The sequence below is a fragment of the Podarcis muralis genome, chromosome 8, assembly GCF_964188315.1.
Source record: "Podarcis muralis chromosome 8, rPodMur119.hap1.1, whole genome shotgun sequence".
Lineage (NCBI taxonomy): Eukaryota > Metazoa > Chordata > Lepidosauria > Squamata > Lacertidae > Podarcis > Podarcis muralis.
The window spans coordinates 6,585,400-6,606,503 of NC_135662.1; the positions used below are offsets into that span (position 1 = coordinate 6,585,400).

The 21,104-nt window shown below is 41.0% G+C and overlaps 1 protein-coding gene across 13 annotated transcripts in view; it reads left to right on the forward strand.

Moving 5' to 3' along the window:
• PTK2 (protein tyrosine kinase 2) overlaps positions 1–21,104 on the forward strand; it is a 189,832-nt gene that overhangs the window by 45,158 nt on the left and 123,570 nt on the right. For 3 of the 13 annotated variants that reach the window (XM_028736084.2, XM_028736083.2, XM_028736091.2), the window contains exon 1: positions 13,227–13,661. The exons of 5 other annotated variants lie outside the window; for them this stretch is intronic. In XM_028736084.2, the coding sequence (XP_028591917.1) occupies positions 13,559–13,661 (103 nt within the window). In that variant the 5' untranslated portion in view covers positions 13,227–13,558. Of the gene's footprint in view, positions 1–13,223; positions 13,662–21,104 lie in introns of those variants that run through there. 5 more of the 13 variants (XM_028736077.2, XM_077932698.1, XM_077932703.1 and 2 more) reach the window with 4 other exon arrangements.

Consider the following 21,104-nt stretch of genomic DNA (forward strand, 5'->3'; position numbering starts at 1 on the left):
CGCCCCACCGCCCGGCATCGGGGCATCGTTCCGATGCCCGGCGGCGGGGTGAGAGGTTCCCGCCCCACCGCCCGGCATCGGGGCATCGTTCCGATGCCCGGCGGCGGGGTGAGAGCTTCCCGTCCCACCGCCCGGCATCGGGGCATCGTTCCGATGCCCGGCGGCGGGGTGAGAGCTTCCCGTCCCACCGCCCGGCATCGGGGCATCGTTCCGATGCCCGGCGGCGGCGAGAGGAGGTGTCCCCGCCCCGCCGCCAGGCTTCGGAGGAGGTCCAAGGACAGAGGGGAAGACGCGCTGCGCTTCCCCGCTGTCCCGGAGATTTCCCTATGGGCTGTCGTCTTGCGAGGCAAGCCCATAGGGAAATTCGTTTTGCGAAGCGCCTCGAAAACGGAAAACCCTTTCGTCTAGCGGGTTTTCCGTCTTGCGAGGCGTTCGTCTTGCGAGGTACCACTGTAGGTGCATTTTGTATTTGGAAAGCTGAACTGAAAACTTTCGAGTTTATGTGGGAAATACAGAAGGCTACATGAAAGGCAGTGTGACCTTCTGCAAACAGAGTGCCCTGTGTTTATATAAAATAAAGAACACAGTTTTTATTATTACTGAACCACGCACTGTTACCAACTAACAATCTCTGAAGTCCTAATGAAAACCATAGCCTTTTCAGGAACTGTGACTCTAAACACCCCTCAGTAGAATGCAATGACAATTTTAGCTTTCTGCTATACTATTTATGCTGCTTACAGGACAATCTTTAAGGAGGTTCTTGCCTCTTAGTGCTGCAATATGTGATCTTGTGTTTTTGTTCAGGTGATTTTTTTTACTTCTGCTTATCCCTCTCTCACAACTACTTGGAACAGAATTTTGTTTTTAGTATGCAGAATAGGCATCAAGGCAAATTGAAGATTTGAAAAGCAACACTTTAAAACAACAACAACAACAACAGAATATATCTGATAGCACGTTTTTAGCACTATGCAGTAACTGTCTGGAATCGTCTTCGACTCTTTTGTATGTCTGTCTTTTCTGTTCTGAACCATTTCCATTACAATGCACCTCTACTCTGTGGGGAAGCATTGTAGCAGTGGACTTTTCCAGTGCTCCTTGGTCATAGTGTGCAGCTAACAATCGGATTAAATATAGATTCTGTTGTTCTTGTCGTTGCTGGAAGATAAAGGTCATTGTGAACATTTCCTTTCCTCTTTGATTTCAGAGTTAAACCTTTTTGTGGGGATGATTAAGTGTGTGCTGTTGAATGCATTACTTGATTAGGTAGTTTGTTAAACCATCACATAAGGGAGTTATCCTACATTTCTCTAATTTCTATCACAGCTTTGAAGTCTTTGCCACTTACTTTGCTCTTGCTTTTTTAATTGAGGCCAAGAATATGAGATTTGAGGATTTGAGAGTGCAAATCACTGGAGGCGTCTGAGGGCAACTTGTTAAATTTTTATCACTTTAGAGCTGTGTTGAAGGCTGTGCTCCAGCACTTTATTTGTATGTAAAGTCCTCTAGGCCAGACATCTTGTAGCATGTACATAAATAAATGTTTCAATTGATTTTTTAAAATAAAAAAATTGAGCATCTATCTCAGTTTCTGTAGATGTGGTTGATGTTTGAGATATGGTGGATAAATTCATTAAGTCACATGGTTGACTTTGCTTCCCTCGTCATCTCCGCGTTTTTCCCGTTTCCCCCCATTATTAAATTGTTTTGTGCAGTATTAAGAGAGAGGTTGAAGTATTATGGTTTCTGATTTCAATTGAATAAATATCAATGCTACTAGTACTTCAATATTTGTATGGATCATTGATATATGAAATATTGGGAAATTTAATTGGTAAATTAAAAAAGTGGTGTTGTGTTACCGCAGGTAAGTGTCAAATAGATATGATGCAGATGTAGCGTAGCATTGTTGCCATTTTAGCAATGAGAACCTGAATGAATCTCCCTGGCTGTGCTGTACTGTTCAATGCAAAGGGATCAGTGCACAAGTTGATAGACTGGAAGCCTGAGAAATGCATTTTCTTTGCATGGATTTTTTTGGTAAGACTTGAAAATAAGCATCTAATTCTACTTTAGCAAGTTCAGAAATTGTTATATAGAACTTATGCACCTTGCACTGCTCTCTTTCTCTAAGCCACCAGCATTATATATGTGTGGAATTTCTGTTTCCTCCATTCATTCTGTTGTAGTTTACTCTTCTGATTCCCTCCCTCAGCAGTAGATGACCTATAGTATTATATCCTGTGGTTGCCTGGCAACCTCAGAGCATGCACTTATGACCATAGACTTACAAGAGTAGACTGACACACAATGCCCAGATTCAGAGTTGCCTTGGAATTTTAATTTGATGCATGTATCTTCTTTTGCCTTTTGGAGGCAAAGGCTTCTGTGTTGTACGTTCAGTTGAGTGCTAGATTTGGGGTGGGAAGAATTCTGAAGCATCAATTTAAATATAATTACTTTTACAGCAGCCTTTCAGTCGGAGTTTTGTTTTGCTAGCCATAACAGAAAGTGTTCCTATACAGGTGAGGTTGAGTGTACTATATTCTACTATAGTGTTTATAACCTTTGAGGGTCACACTGCATTTTTATAAAAGAGAAAAGCAGGTGGGTGGATTGCAGAAATGATTGGAGTAGTACAGGTGAAAGTGTTTGATGTTTGCATTAACCCACCGGGAGCGCATGCGCGCTCTCTCTCTCTCTCTCTCTCACTCACACACACACACACACAAAACAAACACATTTCTGAAAGGCTGGATAATAACAATTAGCCACACCTCTTGTCGCCCTGCAGTATGGCCACAATAATGATGGCCTTATCTCTGCTGCTACCTTTTTTTCCTTTTATATTTTTGGGTAGGGGAGCATTACTGTTGGCTACTGTAAAGGGAGCTTAAGGATGCAAAAATATTATTTGCATGCTTAATTTTGCTGACAACCTCTCAGCTGGCTGTCTCTTTGTATACTGATGACTGGTGAGTTATAGTCGTTATACTGCTGGACCAGGACTGTTGAGATCCAGCTTCAGATCTCTACTCAGATCTAAACCTCTCACCCAATTTACCTGGGCTTCACACTCATTAGAATGCTGCACTGAGCTCCTTGGTGAAAAGCTGGAATATAAGTGTAATAAACACTGATTTTCCTGTCATAAATTTTAAAATTTATCTGATAATTTTCTGAAAGTATGTATTTTTTTATAACTGGCATTTCTATTTTATTTTTCCTTGTGCTATCTCCATCATTCCTTTTAAATCATATGAGTAGGTAATGGGCCTGCATGCAGATCCACTTCTGTACATTTGTTATTTTTTACTGAACATCATCTAGGTGTTTAAAGGTAAAGGTAAAGGTACCCCTGCCCGTACGGGCCAGTCTTGCCAGACTCTAGGGTTGTGCGCCCATCTCACTCAAGAGGCCAGGGGCCAGCGCTGTCCGGAGACACTTCCGGGTCATGTGGCCAGCATGACATCGCTGCTCTGGCGAGTCAGAGCCGCACACTGAAACGCCGTTTACCTTCCCGCTAGTAAGCGGTCCCTATTTATCTACTTGCACCCGGGGGTGCTTTCGAACTGCTAGGTTGGCAGGCGCATCTAGGTGTTTAGGCACTTCTAAATATTGTACATTTGTTTTCCTTCTGTTTTGAAATAAACCATTCAAAGTCATCTGCATTTAATTCATGGGTCCTTTTTTTTAAGGAGGAAAAAGGTAATTTCTGTATGTGGCTTTCATCTTCTGGAAGAACATCAACATTTAGTTTAAAAGAGAATTAACTTACCAATTTTGAGGGAGATTTCTGTCTGCTAGACAGAGCTAGCCAAGCTGAACACTTGCATGGACATCTGTTTGCAATCTTGTGCTTGTGAAAAGTGCCTTAGGGATATTCACTGATAACAAGCAGTTAATGGCAGGGTTCTATGTTTCATCCTGATTATTGGTTTTTGGCACCATGCTAGGGGGCATTAGTTGGTTGCTGATGTTTACAGGCAAGAATACCATCTACTAGATAACACTTTGTAAATGCTGCAAAGATCTGACCATGGTTGAGATATGACACTACAACTCAGGATACAACAGTCAGGAAAGCCATAATACTAATAAAGGTAAAGGGTCCCCTGACCATTAGGTCCAGTTGTGACCGACTCTGGGGTTGCGGTGCTCCTCTCGCTTTATTGGCCGAGGGAGCCGGCGTACAGCTTCCAGGTCATGTGGCCAGCATGACTAAGCCGCTTCTGGCGAACCAGAGCAGTGCACGGAAATGCCGTTTGCCTTCCCGCTGGAGCGGTACCTATTTATCTACTTGCACTTTGACGTGCTTTCGAACTGCTAGGTTGGCAGGAGCAGGGACTGAGCAATGGGATTAGCACACTTTTAAAAACCAACAACAACTATAATAACAACAACACACAAACCTTTGATAGTTTTATGATGTACATTACAAATCTAGACTTTCCATTATTTTATTATTCAATTTGCTGTTTTTTAGAGCATAAATTGTATTTATTTTTTTAAAAGGTTTTCTGTGCATTGCATGTACGTTATCTAGCTGTATAGACTTTAAACTTGCTCTTATCTGAGGCCCTTCTTTGTGTGCGGATAGCAATGTGAGAATGGCCGTTTTCTGCAGTGGCTTCTCATTTGTGGAATGCTCTCCCCAGGGAGGCTCAACCTAAAACATGTTGCTTTAAAAAAAAACGGAGGAAGAGGAAGAGGAAGAAGAAAGTGAAAGCACCACGCTCCAGGAAAGTGTTGCAGCTATTTGAAAACCATCCAAAATGACTTCTGATGATAATTGCAAAGGTTACCATCAGTTTGGCTCTCTTTTTTTTGAAGCGTTGCAAGATTCATTAAATGATATTCATTGCAGCATCCTAGACCAGGACAGTCACCACAGTTGTCATTTGAGCTCAGGTGAACCTTTGTGTGGCTAGGGCAGCCACTAGGCAAGACGTTGCCTGGATTTCCCATGGCTGCTTCAGAGGCTCCTTCTGCCGGCAAGCGGGTGAATACGGAGTATGCCTGCCTGTGGAATAAGATGACTGTTTTGGTGTCTGTTCCCAGTCTGATTAGCACAGAATTGCCTATAAGAGAACCGCAAGGGGTTGTGGTTATTCTGGATGTCAACCATTTTTGGCAGGGAACCTGAAATGTTGCGGTAGACTGTAGCTTTTCTCTAGCACTCTGCTGGCTTTTTGTTTGTTTTATATTATTGTTCCAGCAAGAATAGGTGTGGAAATATTAGTACACACTAATAATAGTACACACTGTTAAAATTCATATCTGAATTAAATTTGTGATATCCAACAGCAAATCGTGAACTTTTCTTCCCCTTTGAAAGTTCTCTTATCCTTTTACGCTTACTAAGAAATAGGTTTCATTAAAGACACTGGGGCTTGCTTCTGAGTAAACTTGTGAACTACTGCTAGTAAATGGACTGAAACAGGTATGTTTACATTATTTTTAATCCAACATATCGACAGTGATGCAGTGAATATTTAATTCACTGCTGACCTCTCTTTATTCTCCATTTTAAGCCAGCTTCACACAGCAGCTGAGGGAAAAGATTCCTGTGGGAGAAAATGGAATTTATGATCATAATACCATAAACTTAGGTGCAGGGATTCTGCCAGGTGCACCTGCTACAGATCTTAATTGTGTTTAATTAAAAATAAATCAGATTGAATATGTTATTCTTTTTTAAAAAAGAAATAGTGGTGAAAAGATAAAGTTTTCTGCCCTTTTCAAAGGAAGGCTCCTCTTAATTTATACTTTTGTCTGATTTCCTGCAACCATCACAAGGCTCCGTTATAGAAGCTTTTGCTCTGATGGGTTTTGCGAGTCCTCAAATTTCTGCTCTTAGAGATTTAATGAGGGAGAGGTGGGTGGATGCTATACCATCTGTTAATGATTCTGCTTGGTGAACATATTTTACCTCGGGGCCTGGTTACTGACAAGAGGCCAGAACCCAGAATGGCTCTGTAAAGTAATCAGTTGTCTACTGTCTACCTCAATTCTGCTGGGCATATTCAGTAACTGTGAGCTGGTGAGACACCAGCTGTTGTCATCCACTTTTAAAGGGTTTATGAGGTCCCCCTATTAAAACAGTTGCAAAATGCTTCTCAAGTTTCATTTGAGAACCCAATTTGTCTTTGAAAGTCCAAAATACAGAACATGGTAATTTAGTCATTTACCCGTGCTAAGAATGGATCATGGTTTGTGACCTGTGCGGATTTGACTTGTGCATTGTGCTGCACAGAACAAACATGATTAATCTGCTTGCCATGATTCAGTTGAACAGTGCTGGTATCACGAAAAGAGAGGAAATGAAGGTGAGGCTCTCTGTTGTTATCGGGATTCGCCTCATATGTAGTCTTTAATAAAAATTGGGTACCATTTTTTATTTTTTCCTCTCTTCTCCAAGCAGAAATTGCACAGAACCTGTTTTTCCATGTCTCCAGTCCTAATACAGTATTCCTTTTGTGAATGACAGTCAGTAAGTATATGTCTGTGGTTTTGAAAATGTGCTGAACTTTAACAGTGAATTAAGTATTTAACCATTCACTGTTAAATACTTCATTCTAGTGATCCACAAGTTAAAATCATGAGTAGCTTAACTTTTCAAGTGTCATTATGCATTTCCTTCTAAAGCATTAATCTTTCATTAATGGATAGGCATACTGTGGTGAAAGGATGATGGACTTTTTCAGTCAGGGTGTAGTAGGAGAAACACAGTGGTAGGCTTAATCACATTTGAAAATGGAGTTACTGCTTTTTTTTTTTTTAAGGATCAGTATGGGATAACTCGGTAGCAAAATCTAGAAGTGTGTAAAATTCTGACACTTTGGGATGGTTTCAGACTGTGGAAAAAGGTTTAAAAGGGGTGAAGGCAGTGAAGATGACCTTTTGCTCCAAAGGCAAAGCTCAACATGGGAGACTACCTTTTTGTGCAAATTGTGGGTAAGAGGCCGAGGCTGTAAAAGCTTGCCTTTTGCAAGATCAGCTAGCTTTGGCAGCACTGTGGATACGAGGGAAATGCGATGAAGTGATGTAAAGAATGGCAAGAGAGAGGCCAGCTGCAGGGTGCTTTAGTAATGGTGGCTTAGAAGGCAGAGATACCTTCACAGAGGAAGGAGGAGAGATCAAGGAATGCAGGGAATAACTGTAGCATTGCTCAGACTGTAGTTTCACAATCTGTTTTGAGACAGGATGGCTACAATTCAGAATAGCAGTAGACCTGTAACCTTCCTACCTTAGTCAGGTTTAGCGCTGGAATACAAGGTTATGGGGGCATGGAATTGGAGCATGAATTGAGGGGCCCTCAATACTTTTGTAATCCCCCCCCACTCAAAAGTGAGATTTTATTCCAGGTGGGCCTTCAATAGCTCCAGAGACCAGAAATGTGTTTGCATTATGAACAGCTTTACTGCCATTAACCCTCTTTTTTGAACAGGACATGTTCATAGTTTTGCAGAGAACAAGTGCTTCAGATTATTAAGTTAGTGTTTTCCTGACGTGCTTCTATACATATCCCCCGGCAGGCACAACTTAACTTTCAACCCTCAGAAGAACTCCTAAGTCAGCCTTTCTCAACCTTGGGTACCCATATGTTGTTAAACTACAACTCCCATCATGCTTGATCACTAGTTCTTCTAGCCAGGGATTATGGGGGTTGTGTAGTCCAACAGCATCTGGGGACCCAGTGTTGAGAAAGGCTCCCCTAAGGTGTTTAGAACCTTAAACATGCATCTTAATACAATGCAAATTTTTTTACAGTCACTCAAAATACAACTTCAAAAGAAATATTAACAAGTGATTAAAAGCTTGGTGAAATAATAATGTATTATTCAACTTGAACCCATCTCACATAAATTTTGTGAGGATAGAGTGCAAGAGTACCCTGTGTGCCCCCTTGGGTTCCTCTGGGGGAAAGCCTGGGATGCCAAAGTGATAAGTGAGTTTTCTGAGCAGGCATTAATATTACGTCACAAGCTTTTATTTATTTTTTGTTTTAAATCAATTGAGTGATTGTTGCTTACCATAAAATACAATAACTGGTGGAACGTGGTAATGATGCTTAACATATAGTGTATGTCGAATGGATAGAGCATGTCACATAAATAATTTTGGTAATCCTTACAACTGCTCTGTAACATATCTTAATATTATCCCCATCTTGCAGTGGGAGTGAGGTACTGAGGCTTGGAGAATAGTCGCTTGTCTAAGGGCCACCTAGGGAGGGTTGGGGAACATGGAGGGTAACTGGATGGAGTGAAGGAAGGAGAAGCAGCAAGAATGGAATCCATATGAATAACTTCATGTGGTGCTCTGGATTAGGAAAATTGATCAATGCTTCTCTGAAGTCTGCTCATAAAGGAAAAAGAAATGATTGCAGCCTCAGAGGAGTAGATCTGCTATATTTATCTTTCATGCAAGTTATTTAAGGAAGCATGTGGTGTCTTAATTCAGTTTTTTTCTTCACCTTTTCTATAAACCAAAAAGTGAGACACTTTGACTTCATTTGATTAAGGAGAAACTTATTCCGTAGCTTTGGGATTTTGTATTGCTATCAGTGACAGTATAGCTGGTGCCAAAGTCTAGATAAAACCCTTACCTTAAAAGAAATGTCTGAGCCCCTTTGTCTTGACCCCAGTCAAGCACCCTTTCCAGCTACTTCCTTCATTCTTAATGAATTGTACATGTCATGCTGTGGTGGGTCATGGTCAATATTTGTTTAAATGGTTTTTATTTACTTTTTAATATTTTTAGGTCTTATTTTGTGTTTCATTTGTGTATTCCTTATTTATTGTAAGCTGCCGAGAGAACTTCATTACGAATGTTATACATACATAAATGAATGCTGTAAATTGAAGATTTTATATTTCAGTGAACCACATATATAGTAGGGAGAGCCTTGCAATTAAATTATTTTCAAGGTGCAAGAAGCATTCTGTTTACCAGTTGCATTTTATTTTTTTTAGTATATGGATTCCATCTGCTTTTCTTTCTAGATATTTGGTCTCCCCTGTAGTATTCATGATTGTCAAAAAGGTGCCTTTTGGAGCTTCATAGAGAGGTGAGAGGGCGAAGTTCAGAAGAGGAGATATAGCCTTCCACAACATCCCCCTTCCTATTCTACCCTGAATGTATGAAAGAACTTCAGGAAATCATTTGCTGCTAGAGTGCAGGGGAAATGGTTCTTTCTCAGAGGTGCTTCTGGAATTAAGGGTATTAGCTTTCCAGAGGTCTGATAATCTGTGCTGAAGGGGGAGTATAAAAAACAGCTCTCAGTTAAAACGTGTGAGAGAAAAAATTCAGTTCAGAAAGTGAGACACTAACCTTGATGTTTGGCTTGTATGAAGCCAAAGCATAAGATGGCAGTTGTATCTTTGTGTGCATGTAACTTACTCAGGTCAGACATAACATTCAACTGTAGCTTAGTGTTCTGGATGTGGTTTCAGACAAACCATTGTCTTCCATTTCTTCTGAGTTGATGAAACACTGGTTTGTTCAAACCACAATTGGTATAATCAAACCAGGATATTACACCACATTTTGGTTCTAGAGTTTCATAATTGTGTAAAAGAAAACATTTCAATATGTGCAGCTTTCCCTACCTGACAAGCTTTTAACTAACATTATGGGTAAATATACGAAACTGCCTTATACTGACTGAGTCACTCACCAGTCTCGTCCAGTACTGTCTACTCCGGCTGGCAAAAGTTGTCCTAGGTATATGAGTCCTCTCATTCTTTTGCATCTGGTCGTCTAATAGATGCCTTATATTTTGTGCAGTAGTAGAAACTACTGTGCCTATACTGCTGCACTTGTTCTGTTCTGTACACAGGTGTTCTGTTCTTGAAAATTGATGCTGAGAGGATTTTTGTTAATTGTTCATCCTACTTTCCTGCCCTGACTATATGCATAAGGAGATGTCGTTTTATGGTGGGGACTCTTTAAACTTTGAAGGAGCTTTGGTCATTATGCCTGAGCAGTGGGGCAGAACTAATGGTTCAATTGTGCTCTAATTTTTATTTTAAACCGTATTGGAACCCAGTTTTCTAAGTTCTTTTCAAAAGGGCTGAACAGAGCTTGTTGTAGACATGTCCAGCTGTTCTTGTTGTGCAACTAGTAGCAGTGAGGTGCACCAAGAACAATGTGTGCAAGCTTCCCATGTGTCTGTTCCAAGGAATGCCTCCTTTTGCTTCCCTGTGGATTGCTCTCACAGGCAGGCAGGGGAGCAGGACCTCAGACACATATCATAAATTAGGTGTTGGCAGGTTACTATAATGAATATGATCCTTCATGTAACCTCGTCCCAAACTGCTGAGGACTTTAAAGATCATGACCAGTGCTTTGAAATTAAACCCAGAAACGCACTGGCAACCAGTGCAGTATGTTACAACCCCAACCCACCTCCAGACATCAGTTCAGCATTTCAAACAGCCTTCTGGAGCAAGTAGGTGGAAAAGAGGAGTAGAGTTGTATGTCATCCACATGCTGATGACATTATTGTTAAATTTGGGGGTGGTGTGGTGTTTCTAGCTGAGATGTAACTGAGAAGCTATTTTAATAGCTCACTGTATTGCTACTCTATATCACAGGTGACTGCTTAATAAACTGTAACATTATAACTATTCCCTTTTTTAAAAAAAAGAAAGAATAAAACTTCATGAAAATTAACTTGGATACTGAATGCTAGCCTCATTTAAAAAGATTGAAATAAGAAGAAACATACAAAAAACCCACATCCCACTCTTGGTTCAGGAGAACACATGTAAGTGGAACAGCTACCAAATAAGAGTGTTAGCAAAGACTGATTGTGTTAGGGCAATACTTATATGAGACCAATCAACATGTCACAAAACATCATACAAGCTTTTGAGTTTTCTGGAAGTCTTCACCAGACTCTATCAGGTATAGCCAGAGTGGGGCCCTCCACATGTTGTTGGTTTACAGTTCTCATCCTCTCTGACTACTGGCATCCTGGTTGAGTCTGAGGGGATTTGGAATCCAACAACATATGGGTGGGACAGTTGTTATTGTTGTTTATAAACTGTGTTGAAAAATTTAAAAGCAACTACCAAACACAAAGCACTGTCTTCCAAGACAAATGCATGTATAGATTGCAAGCCTTGCATGCAGTTATCTCCTGGATGGGACAGTGTTGGCTATCTTGGCGCTGGATGGTAAACAGAACTGGGAAAGGGGGATTGGCACACTGTTTTGTGGTATTTTGGTTGGCCTAATAAAGGTATTGCCCTAATAAGGATGTTGGAATTTGCCTAATAGTCCAACATGGCTATCTTTCAGTTTAATCGGGCTGGGGCAACAGAAACAATCCCACTACCTCTGATTTTAGCATGTTAAGAAGTGCCGTCAAAGTAGAATACAGAACACTCCACATTTACACGTGTTCAAGGCACACATGACCGTGGCTGTGTGCATTGCTGCGAGCCTGGAAGTGGCAAGGAAAGGGGCAAAAACAGGCCCCAAAGGGCATGAAAATGGCAGAAAAACAGCATCTAGCAATCCCCCAAGCCTTTGCAACTGCAATCCCAGGAGCCCTTGCACTGACATTTGAGGCCTGTGAAGAGTTGGAGTTTGATTGAGGAGGTTTGGAGGGTGTTTGCAGACTTTTCCTATGGTGTTCCCAATATACAAATTTACTTAAATGTGTGGTTCCTTGGAATGTAACCTCTGCATCGATGGGGAGCTGCCTGTACCTGACATCTCCATTTCAGTTAAGCAGAGCACAGTTTGCAACCACATCCAATGTAGTGGCACAGGAAGCCATATTTGCTATCCTGGCTATGAGCTTGACTATGACTTGCAACAATATTGGCTTAGCAGTGGAGTTGGCCATGCTTACTTGTACTTAAATGGAAGCCGATATGCAATACGCAAAACAGTATTCTTCAGGGCTAAAGGAGTAATTAATTACCGTATTTTTCGGTCCATAAGACGCACCAGACCATAAGACGCACCTAGCTTTTGGAGGAGGAAAACAAGAAAAAAAATATTCTGAATCCCAGAAGCCAGAACAGCAAGAGGGATCGCTGCACAGCGAAAGCAGCGATTCCTCTTGATGTTCTGGCTTCTGGGAAAGCTGCGCAGCTTGCATTCGCTCCATAAGACGCACACACATTTCCCCTTACTTTTTAGGAGGGAAAAAGTGAGTGTTATAGAGCAAAAAATACGGTAATAAAACAGAACACCTGTGTATCTCACAACCTGCTCCATGTTAAATAGAAAGCATTTTCACATTCTGGGAGGGACTCATGAGCCCAGGCACATTGTGGGAGAATGCATTTGGCTAGTAAACAAAGCTGTTTAAATCCAGCAGTTGCTAAAACACTTTCTTGGTATGTGTGTCACTGTGTGAGTGGAAGAGGCAAAATGTATATACCACGTTCTGTGTTGTTTGCTGCAATGTGTGTATGTATAAATAGCCAGTTTATCATTGATATTCTGTGCACCTGTGTGTGTGTGTGTGTGCGTGCGTGCGTGCTGAAGGAAACAGAATCTGTTTTCAGTTAACCTTTTGTGGTTGGAGTATAATATGCACAGAACACCCGTATGTATTGACCTTTGCTGAATGCTAGCTTCAAGACATTTTAAACAATGGCCATACTTGGTGTATAATTTGGGTCACCTTTTTTCTTCCATTGTGTGTGCATGTCTATGTGTGTTTTGAGGTATCTTTTCCATTTTTCTAGTAATCCTTTCTTGCAGATAAATTTTGAGAATATTTCAGAACACTTTACAGTACTTAGAAAGTATGAAGTTTGTAATTGGGTTGTCTTTAAATGAAAGATGATTAGAGGTTACATCTCATTGTTTAGTGCAGCCCCTCCCCCCCTCCCCCAATTATTCTTGTTTCATCAGAATAGTTATTTAAAATCAAATGTCAGTGTTGGTAGGTACGATGCCAGAGGCATGGATTTAAAGCTAAACTGGTTGCAGGAGCAGATCTACAGCTATGACCTGGGTCAGGCTTGATTTGCAGCTTAGTCAGTTTTAGAATCTGCTGTCAGTTTTGTAAACAGGAGTCTGCTGGCTGAACTGAACAGAAGGGTGAGATTAGCATATTAATAAGGTTGTTGCTAATCGCCTCCCCTCCCTCCCCTCCCCTCTCCCTCCCTTCCTCCTCCGCCTCTCCTGAATGAATCTAGGAATACAGACGCACACAGTCACATTGCTGGCTGGTTGCATTCTGTTTGGTAGCTTGTCCAGGGAAAAGGATGATCTGTGCTTTAAATTGTTGAGGCATGCGAAGACTCCGAAACTGAAATGCATTCTTCACGCTGTCGGAATATATTACTCGAGCAGCACTAAGGAATGGGGTGGTGTGGAGGTGGGTCTTTTCTTGCTTCTACCTTTGCAGCCAAACCTGAAAGACGCTAAATGTAAGGAGGGTTAGTAGTTGATTTTTCCTGCTTGTGACTGCGCTCAAGCGGCTGGCTTCCCAGCCCCCCTGCGGGAGCAAATACTACTGGAGACCTGAATTGGAACATTGTATGCTGGAGCCTGGCGTGATCTCTATACGATTGTGTGTATGTTGTTCTTGGAATTGGCAGGGCAACAGGCCCCGAAACAAGCAGGTGTCATCTATATGGAGAAAAGCGGCTGTAGTCCATTCCCAATATGTTGGGCTAAAGGTACACCAAACTTAAATATTATATATTTTCTGACTTTTGATTCATGCATCAAAATAAAAGGGGGAAATAAGTTGGTTGGGAGAGAAGGACTGGCATGAAATTGAAAACACAGTGGCTGTATTCTGGCCATGTAATTTTGATGTGGAAGCAGTCAGCTGTGGTGTTTCACCTGACAACCATAAACATTTTACCCTCTAAAGGCAGGGAAACAAATGGTATGAGCATTATTGGTTTTGAATAGTCAGTACTTTTCAGTTTTGATGATCTATTTGAAATGGAGAATTCATCTACCTCAGTTGCCTGCATGTGTGGTTTTTTATTATTTAAATCTTTTATCAAATGTTATTCATTATTTTTCAGGATAGATTCTGCAAATTATGACTAATTTTGGTGGCCAAAACAGGGTGGAAATTTGATGAGTGTGAACAGGATAGAATTTTTATGCAGAACTACTGCATTGGTTACCTTTTTAAAAGCTGTGGTAAACGTGACAGGGAAGTGCTTTATAGCTGGCACAATCAGACAGGATCTGACTTGAAATTCAGGTTGAGCAATAAACCAGTTCCAAGTATAGAACTCTCCCTACTGGGTGTATTTTTAGTGGGTTTTAAAGGCAGCAACATTATTTGCACCCTTGCCCTTTAGTGCACTGTCATGTAAGGTCCGGGTGCCTATACTGTACATTTTAAGGTAAAATTATAAAGGACAAAGTAGCCCTCCCCCCACAAAAATGTTTAATTTTGTAATGAAAAGTAGTGCAAGATGACCTCTTTCTTTATGGTGGTAGTGATTCACCTGAACAGGTCACCTATAGTATCCAGCTGGGCTATGAGCCAACCATTACCCTGCTCCCTGCCAAAGGGTAGCAGGAGTATTGCAATGCTCAGTTCATTACATGACCGGAGGCAGTTCGTGACCGCTACTCTGTGAAGGAAGGTTTTTAATCTGCTGTCACATTATGAGTTGTCAGCTGTGCCATAGCTTATGGTGGAGCACTGAGTCTGGTTTTAACCTCTGACATCTCCTGTCCAAGATTCTTGGATGGCAGATCTGAGAGACAGCTATCTGAGAACTTGGTTTTCCATTGCCAGTCAATGTGTCTTACTTACCCTCCTTTTCCTCAAAGGAGTTGCATATATTCTCCTTTCCCCCCTCTCCTTTACCTCACAAGGGTGTTGTGAAGAACGATTATTATGAGAGATTTGAATCCAGGCCTCCTGAGTCCTATACCACACTTGCTCTCATGGGTAGCAGATTGTTTTATTATATCAGGGGTAGCCATCCTCCTCTGGTTGTTGGGGATTCCCATCAGCCTCAGCCAGCATAGTCAGTGTTTATGAGAGTTCGGAGGTGGAAGGTGCCATGTTGGGTTAGATGAACCACTGATTGGACAGTATATATGGCAGCTTCTTAGATAGTTATCTCCAAACTAGTTGTGAAACCTTCTTCCCAGTGAAATATAAGTCCAGAATTCTTGAATAGTTTCCTCTGGAAATGTGTAATGCATTTCCTAGGAATTTTCTTTAGAATTCTCCTGCTATGTGCACCTTCATCTTGGCGAGCTGTAAATGTAAAGTGAAACAGCATTTCTGTTACTTTTGGATCCCAACTCAATATTTCCTGTTTTATGAAGGGCATATTTGCTAAGTTAAATAAGGCAATGGCAACTTTCAATTTTGAAGGCACACTGAATGCTGTTCGCTTATATAAAATTAATGCTACATGTATTTTTGATGAGATTTTTTAAAAATAGTTTCACATAAAGGATAAACTTGGAGCCTTGTGTCAGGCTTACATTAGAATGTGGGGCTATTCAGTTAGATTACAGAGGAGTTAGTCCCTTAGCTGCTTTTATATTCCTCATCTGTTGAATAAAACTCAAGGGTAAAGATGCTGCTCTTCATGTCTATGATGTCTAGTTTAATATCAAACCTCCTAAATTTTATCAGTACTGGATACTTAAGGGATAATATCCAGGAAGCCATAGGATACTTACAGAGTTACATAACTCTCACAGGCACTTTGCAAGTTATAGAAATCAGATACCCTGAAGCCTGAGTGCATTGATGGAGCTAGACACTGTTTAGGATAAGAAGAATACAGATAAGTAGTCCTATTCTTTACTATCATTGTGATCTCATTTCAGAGTAACTTTATAACTGTTACTCAACTTTATAATTGAAGCAGTGGACATAGTTAACTTCAAGCCAATTTGTCCAGCTGCTGATGGACAATGTATGTCTTGGGGACGGGGACGGGATGACATACACACATATAAGCTCTCGGTTTGAACTCTCCATGTGTCTTGCCCATCCTTTAATTGATACACTGATCAGCTGACATCCAGTTACTCCTTACAATCCATGTTTGTGGATCTAGACATACCTTATGACTCTGTACACCTCCTGACGTCTTATAAGTAAGAAGAAAATTAGATTTTCTACTTCAGTGTGCATGGAAGTATTTATTGGGCAATTTTTACCTCTCTACAATATGTTGGGCAGGGATCTACATTTTTTGATTGCTATTGCTAGTCAAACAAAAATTTATGGCCACCAGCTTGTTTCCAGTTGGCTGGAGGCAAGCACTTTTGCCCAACAGCCAAGAATTCTCACCAAACTTACTGGAGGGGAAGGTAGATAAGAAGCATTCCAGATTCAGTTTGACCCCCCCCCCCCTCTGTTACCTGAGGGAAAGATAGGTGGTGAAAATTGCAGGCTTTAGGCAGTGCACAGTGCTGAGCAGCGGTTGAAAAGGTTTCTTTTCCCCAGTTGTCTCACAAGCAGAAAAGACTGGGCAAGGAGAGTGAAAGTTTCAGCAATTGCTGGGTAATGGGGAGAGCTTTCCTCTGAACCTTTGACCTGGGGAGAGGGTGGGAATTAATCCAGGATGAGCCTGAGTCACTTCGCTGCTTCAAAGTAGGAAGAAGGTCTGTTGCTTATTTCTCCCACCAGTGGGCAATTGCACACTTGTCATGGAGAGCATGGCAAGTGTTTGGAGACACGTAAATGGAGGTTTGGAAGGGTGGCACCAGAACTGGGGGAGCTCAGCTGATGTGTTAGAGGTTGTTCTTCTGGCCTAGAGCTGTTGGTTTCCAATTCCTCTTCATGAGAACTGGTGCAGTGTACCTCCTTGCTTGCATATATTTCCTCAGGGTCATTCTTGCTGCCTTGTTCCTGTGGCTAGACTCTAGTTCCCCACCTTTGAAAGTAGAAATGTGTCCTTGGCCTTTGAATGACTAAGGTTGGATTCACAGTGTTAGTAACATGTCAGAGTTCATGGTCTTCGTTATTTTTTTCTGAGGCAGTCATTCTGCCTCTCACTTCCCTTCCATCCAAAATGTAGACAAGTGAACATAAGAACTGGATCAGATCAAAGGCTCCTCTACTCCATCATTGTGTTTCCCCGTTGGCCAAACAGATGCCTTTGGAAAGTCCACCAGCAAGACATGAGAGCAAGAGCACTTGCCCACTTACATTCCCTTATGGTATTAGTCATCATGACTAGTATCCATTCCTAGCCTTATGCTTCATGAATTTGTCCAAATGCCTTTTAAAGCTGTCCCAAGTTTGTGGCCATTACTGCATCTTGTGGGAGTAAATCCCAGTGTTTAACTGTACATTGTGTGAAGAAGTGTTTCCTTTGGGCTGTCCTGAAGCGTGTAGTTTCATTGAAGCGTGTAGTTTCATTAAGTTACTGTGAATTGTGTGTTATGAGAGAGGGGAGTGGGGAGAACCTCCCCTGAAACACTTTCTCCAAACCATTTCTAGCATGTTTCCTGCCTCTTTTTCAAACTAAAAAGCACCAAATGCTACAACCTTTCTGCATAGGGGAACCGCTCAGACCCTAGATAATTTTTGTTTCCCTTTCCTGAATCTTTCCTGACTTTACAATAGAGGTGTATTCTCAGTCAGTTTTATTGCACATAGCCAAAGGCTGCCGCAATGTACACAGAATTATTTGACAGTTAAAAGTAAATATACTGAATTGGTAAAAAAAGGCTTAAAACATTTATATTATTAAAACATTACATACTCTAAACAAAGCTATAAAAGTACCCCAATGTACAAATAAAAACATTAAACAATAAAATTCATAAGCTAAAATCATCACATGGTCACTAATGTTAAAAACAATATCAATTAATACAGTGTGCAATTTATACTCAGAGTTTGGTGACAAAGATAGAGCATAGCCTGAGGTAGATAGATAGGATCAAATAAATTCATCTCCTTTACAGTTAATGGCTACCTTGGCTATATAATTTGCTCTAATTTTCCTGGCAGCAGTTGCAAAAAGTGCTACCCGCCAGGTCACATACTTATCTGTGTCTGCAAGGAGATATAACATCATATCGAGGGGGTTCTGGCTAGGGGACCCTGTCATTATATAGAGGTGTATTGATGAGGGGATATTTCTAAATTTCTGGTAACTTACAGAGCAGTGGTGTCCAAAGAGATGCCTTGTGGATGGATTCTTCTGGATTGCAACTCACATCATTCCTGGCCATTGGCCATGCTGGCTGTGTCTGATGGGAGTTGCATTTGGATGTGGGTAGACGCGGGTGGCGCTGTGGGTTAAACCACAGAGCCTAGGACTTGCCGATCAGAAGGTTGGAGGTTCGAATCCCTGCGACGGGGTGAGCTCCCATTGCTCAGTCCCTGCTCCTGCCAACCTAGCAATTCAAAAGCATGTCAAAGTGCAAGTAGATAAATAGGTACCGCTCCGGCAGAAAGGTAAACGGCGTTTCCGTGCACAGCTCTGGTTCTCCAGAAGCGGCTTAGTCATGCTGGCCACATGACCCGGAAGCTGTACGCCAGCTCCCTCGGCCAATAAAGCGAGATGAGCACCGCAACCCCAGAGTCGGTCATGACTGGACCTAATGGGCTTACCTTTACCTAAGAAATGACTAACTTGGAGTAAAACCTGCAGATAATCCCTTACTGGTTTATTTATGGCATAAACTGACTTAGACAAGAATATACTTAAGCAAATAAATATATTGCATTGAACATCCTGCCAAGCACATATCAACACAGGAGACAAATAACTATTTTAAAGGTCGTGTGTGTGTGTGTGTGTGTGTGTGTGTGTGGTAATCATTTCTCAAATAGTCTGTTTTCAGTGTTCCCCGGAGAGAAGATGCAGTGAGAGTTTCTTATTTGCAATTGAATAGCGACTAGTCTTTATCTGATAAATATGCATGCAGTGCTTGTGGGCTTAACCTTAGGGAACAAAACTGGATCTGGCCAGCTCCGATAATAAAGATTGTTAAATAGCTGCATATGGAAGCAAGGTAGTAAAACAATAACAAATTTGAATAATAACATTCTTAACTGTTGTAAAAATTAAGTATGCTATTAACCATCTCCTGTCACTACGTGCCACAGACCATACAGTTATGTGTGTCAGCTACTGCCTAGGAAACATTGTTTGAAAATCTGCTTATCTTTATCTTCTTCATGTTGACAGTGGCATTTCTCCTTCTTGAAAAGAACCCTGTGCAAAAGAACCCTGTGTGAATTCAGGGACTCTGTACAATTCTTCTCACTTTCTCTCTTGCTTTTAAAAACGGAAAAGCTACTATCTTCTCAGTAACCTGATTGTAATTAGTACTCTGGGGCTTATGTGGCTGGTACAGTGTTGCTATAATCGGCTAAGCAATCCTTCCTTTTCTGTACAAAATAACCACGACAGTCTTGCCAAATTCAACTTTTTCACACCAGTATAGCCTCATGCAACTTCACACTAAAGCAGCCTTTTTCTGTTGAGAGCTGCTCTGGAATCAATACACCTTTTTGATTTACTTATTGTGTTCAGAGTAGAGTGCCTTATATTAGTTCCTGATGGTGGTTATAACTGACTTGGACCTGTGAAAGATGCAGGTTCAAATACTTGATAAGCGATGAAGTTGTTAAGTGTCTCTCAGCATGCTAGCTTCTTTTAAATCTCACTTTTCACTTATGTAAAATGGAATCACTTATACAGCTATTTCAGGGATAAGAGAGAACTATTGTAATCTACTTTTGAAAAGTGCTATAGAAATCATCCTGAAGAGATGATCCCACGTAAGAGATGACCTGAAAGTCTTTTGAGATGTTTGTGAGTGTAGTGTTTTATTGCATTACATGCTTGCATATCTGAGAACCCAAGAAAAAGTGTTTTCATACATAATCTGTGCAGCATCTAAAGCTTTCTTTCTCTGTTGGCCCTAAAATGTCTGGAATAAATGAACCGACTTCTACATACAAACCACCTTTATGTATAGAATGCTTGTGGAATTACTTTATAATGGAAATATTTCAGTCAAATCTGAATAGATTTAGGAGGGATTTAATGAGTAGGGGTTTACCTTTCCAATAAACTGCTTTCTGCATTGCTTTTGGAAATCAGGGTGAGCTCTTTTTGACTACTTGGAGAGGTGAAGCTCCCTCGAGGGAATTTTTAATGTGATGCCAGGCTGGTTTGCTGTGATGATACGAACCAACTAAAACATAAATAATTTATGGTCATTGAATGTTTTATCTTCATAGCTCAAGAGTAAATTGGAAAACATGATGGCAAAAGCTGTTGCAGAGAATGTAGCAGTAAAAATTAACCAATACTAGTCAAAATATGTATTAATTTTTTTAATGAACAATCATTTAGTTCTCAGACTTGAAGGTAATACATTCTTTCAAAATAAGAACATTGTAGACTAAGTGCATCATTCTTCCCACTGTTATTTTGGCACCTGCCGCTTCCATTAAAATAAGTAAATGCTTCAATGTGGTTCTGATGCTCTAATTTACACAATCATTATCCTGGAGTGACAGCCCCATAATTCACTCCTGATCTATTTATGTATTCAAGAGGTCGAGCAACAGTTGGATTTCAAAAAAGTTGACCAGTGCCATAACCAACCTCCCTAGCACCATTAATGAGTTTTCACTGGTATGAAGTCTTTGCTGGGGGCTGCACTTTCATGCCACCCTTCTCTGGTTTTCTGGTGCTATCCTGATATTTTGGACTACAGCTTTCATCAACTCTGGCCAGGATTTCTTATGCATATTTAAAAGATTTGCATATTTTCATGTTCAGGGGCTGAACATGCTTCAATGTGTTAGGCTGTATACAAGAGGCCAGTGAGAAGCTGCATGGGTGCTATTCTGCCTGAGCTACTGTCACCCTAAGTTTTTGAGCAAGCAAACATTTGATAATTGAACATTATTTGGAATACCTATCAATATTAACTATTAACTGCCAAGTTCTAGGTAGTCCTAATGCGGAACAAGAGCCACTCATTGGTTTGGAATTATAACAGTAGTGGATGTCTTATATGTGTAGATGCTGAGCATTTAAATGGACAGGGTCCCCCTTCTTTTGGGAGAACCCCCATGGTTTAGGAAGAGCTTGCTTTTAAAGGAATTGAGTTCTAGTTCCTCAGAATAAATGGGAAAACTT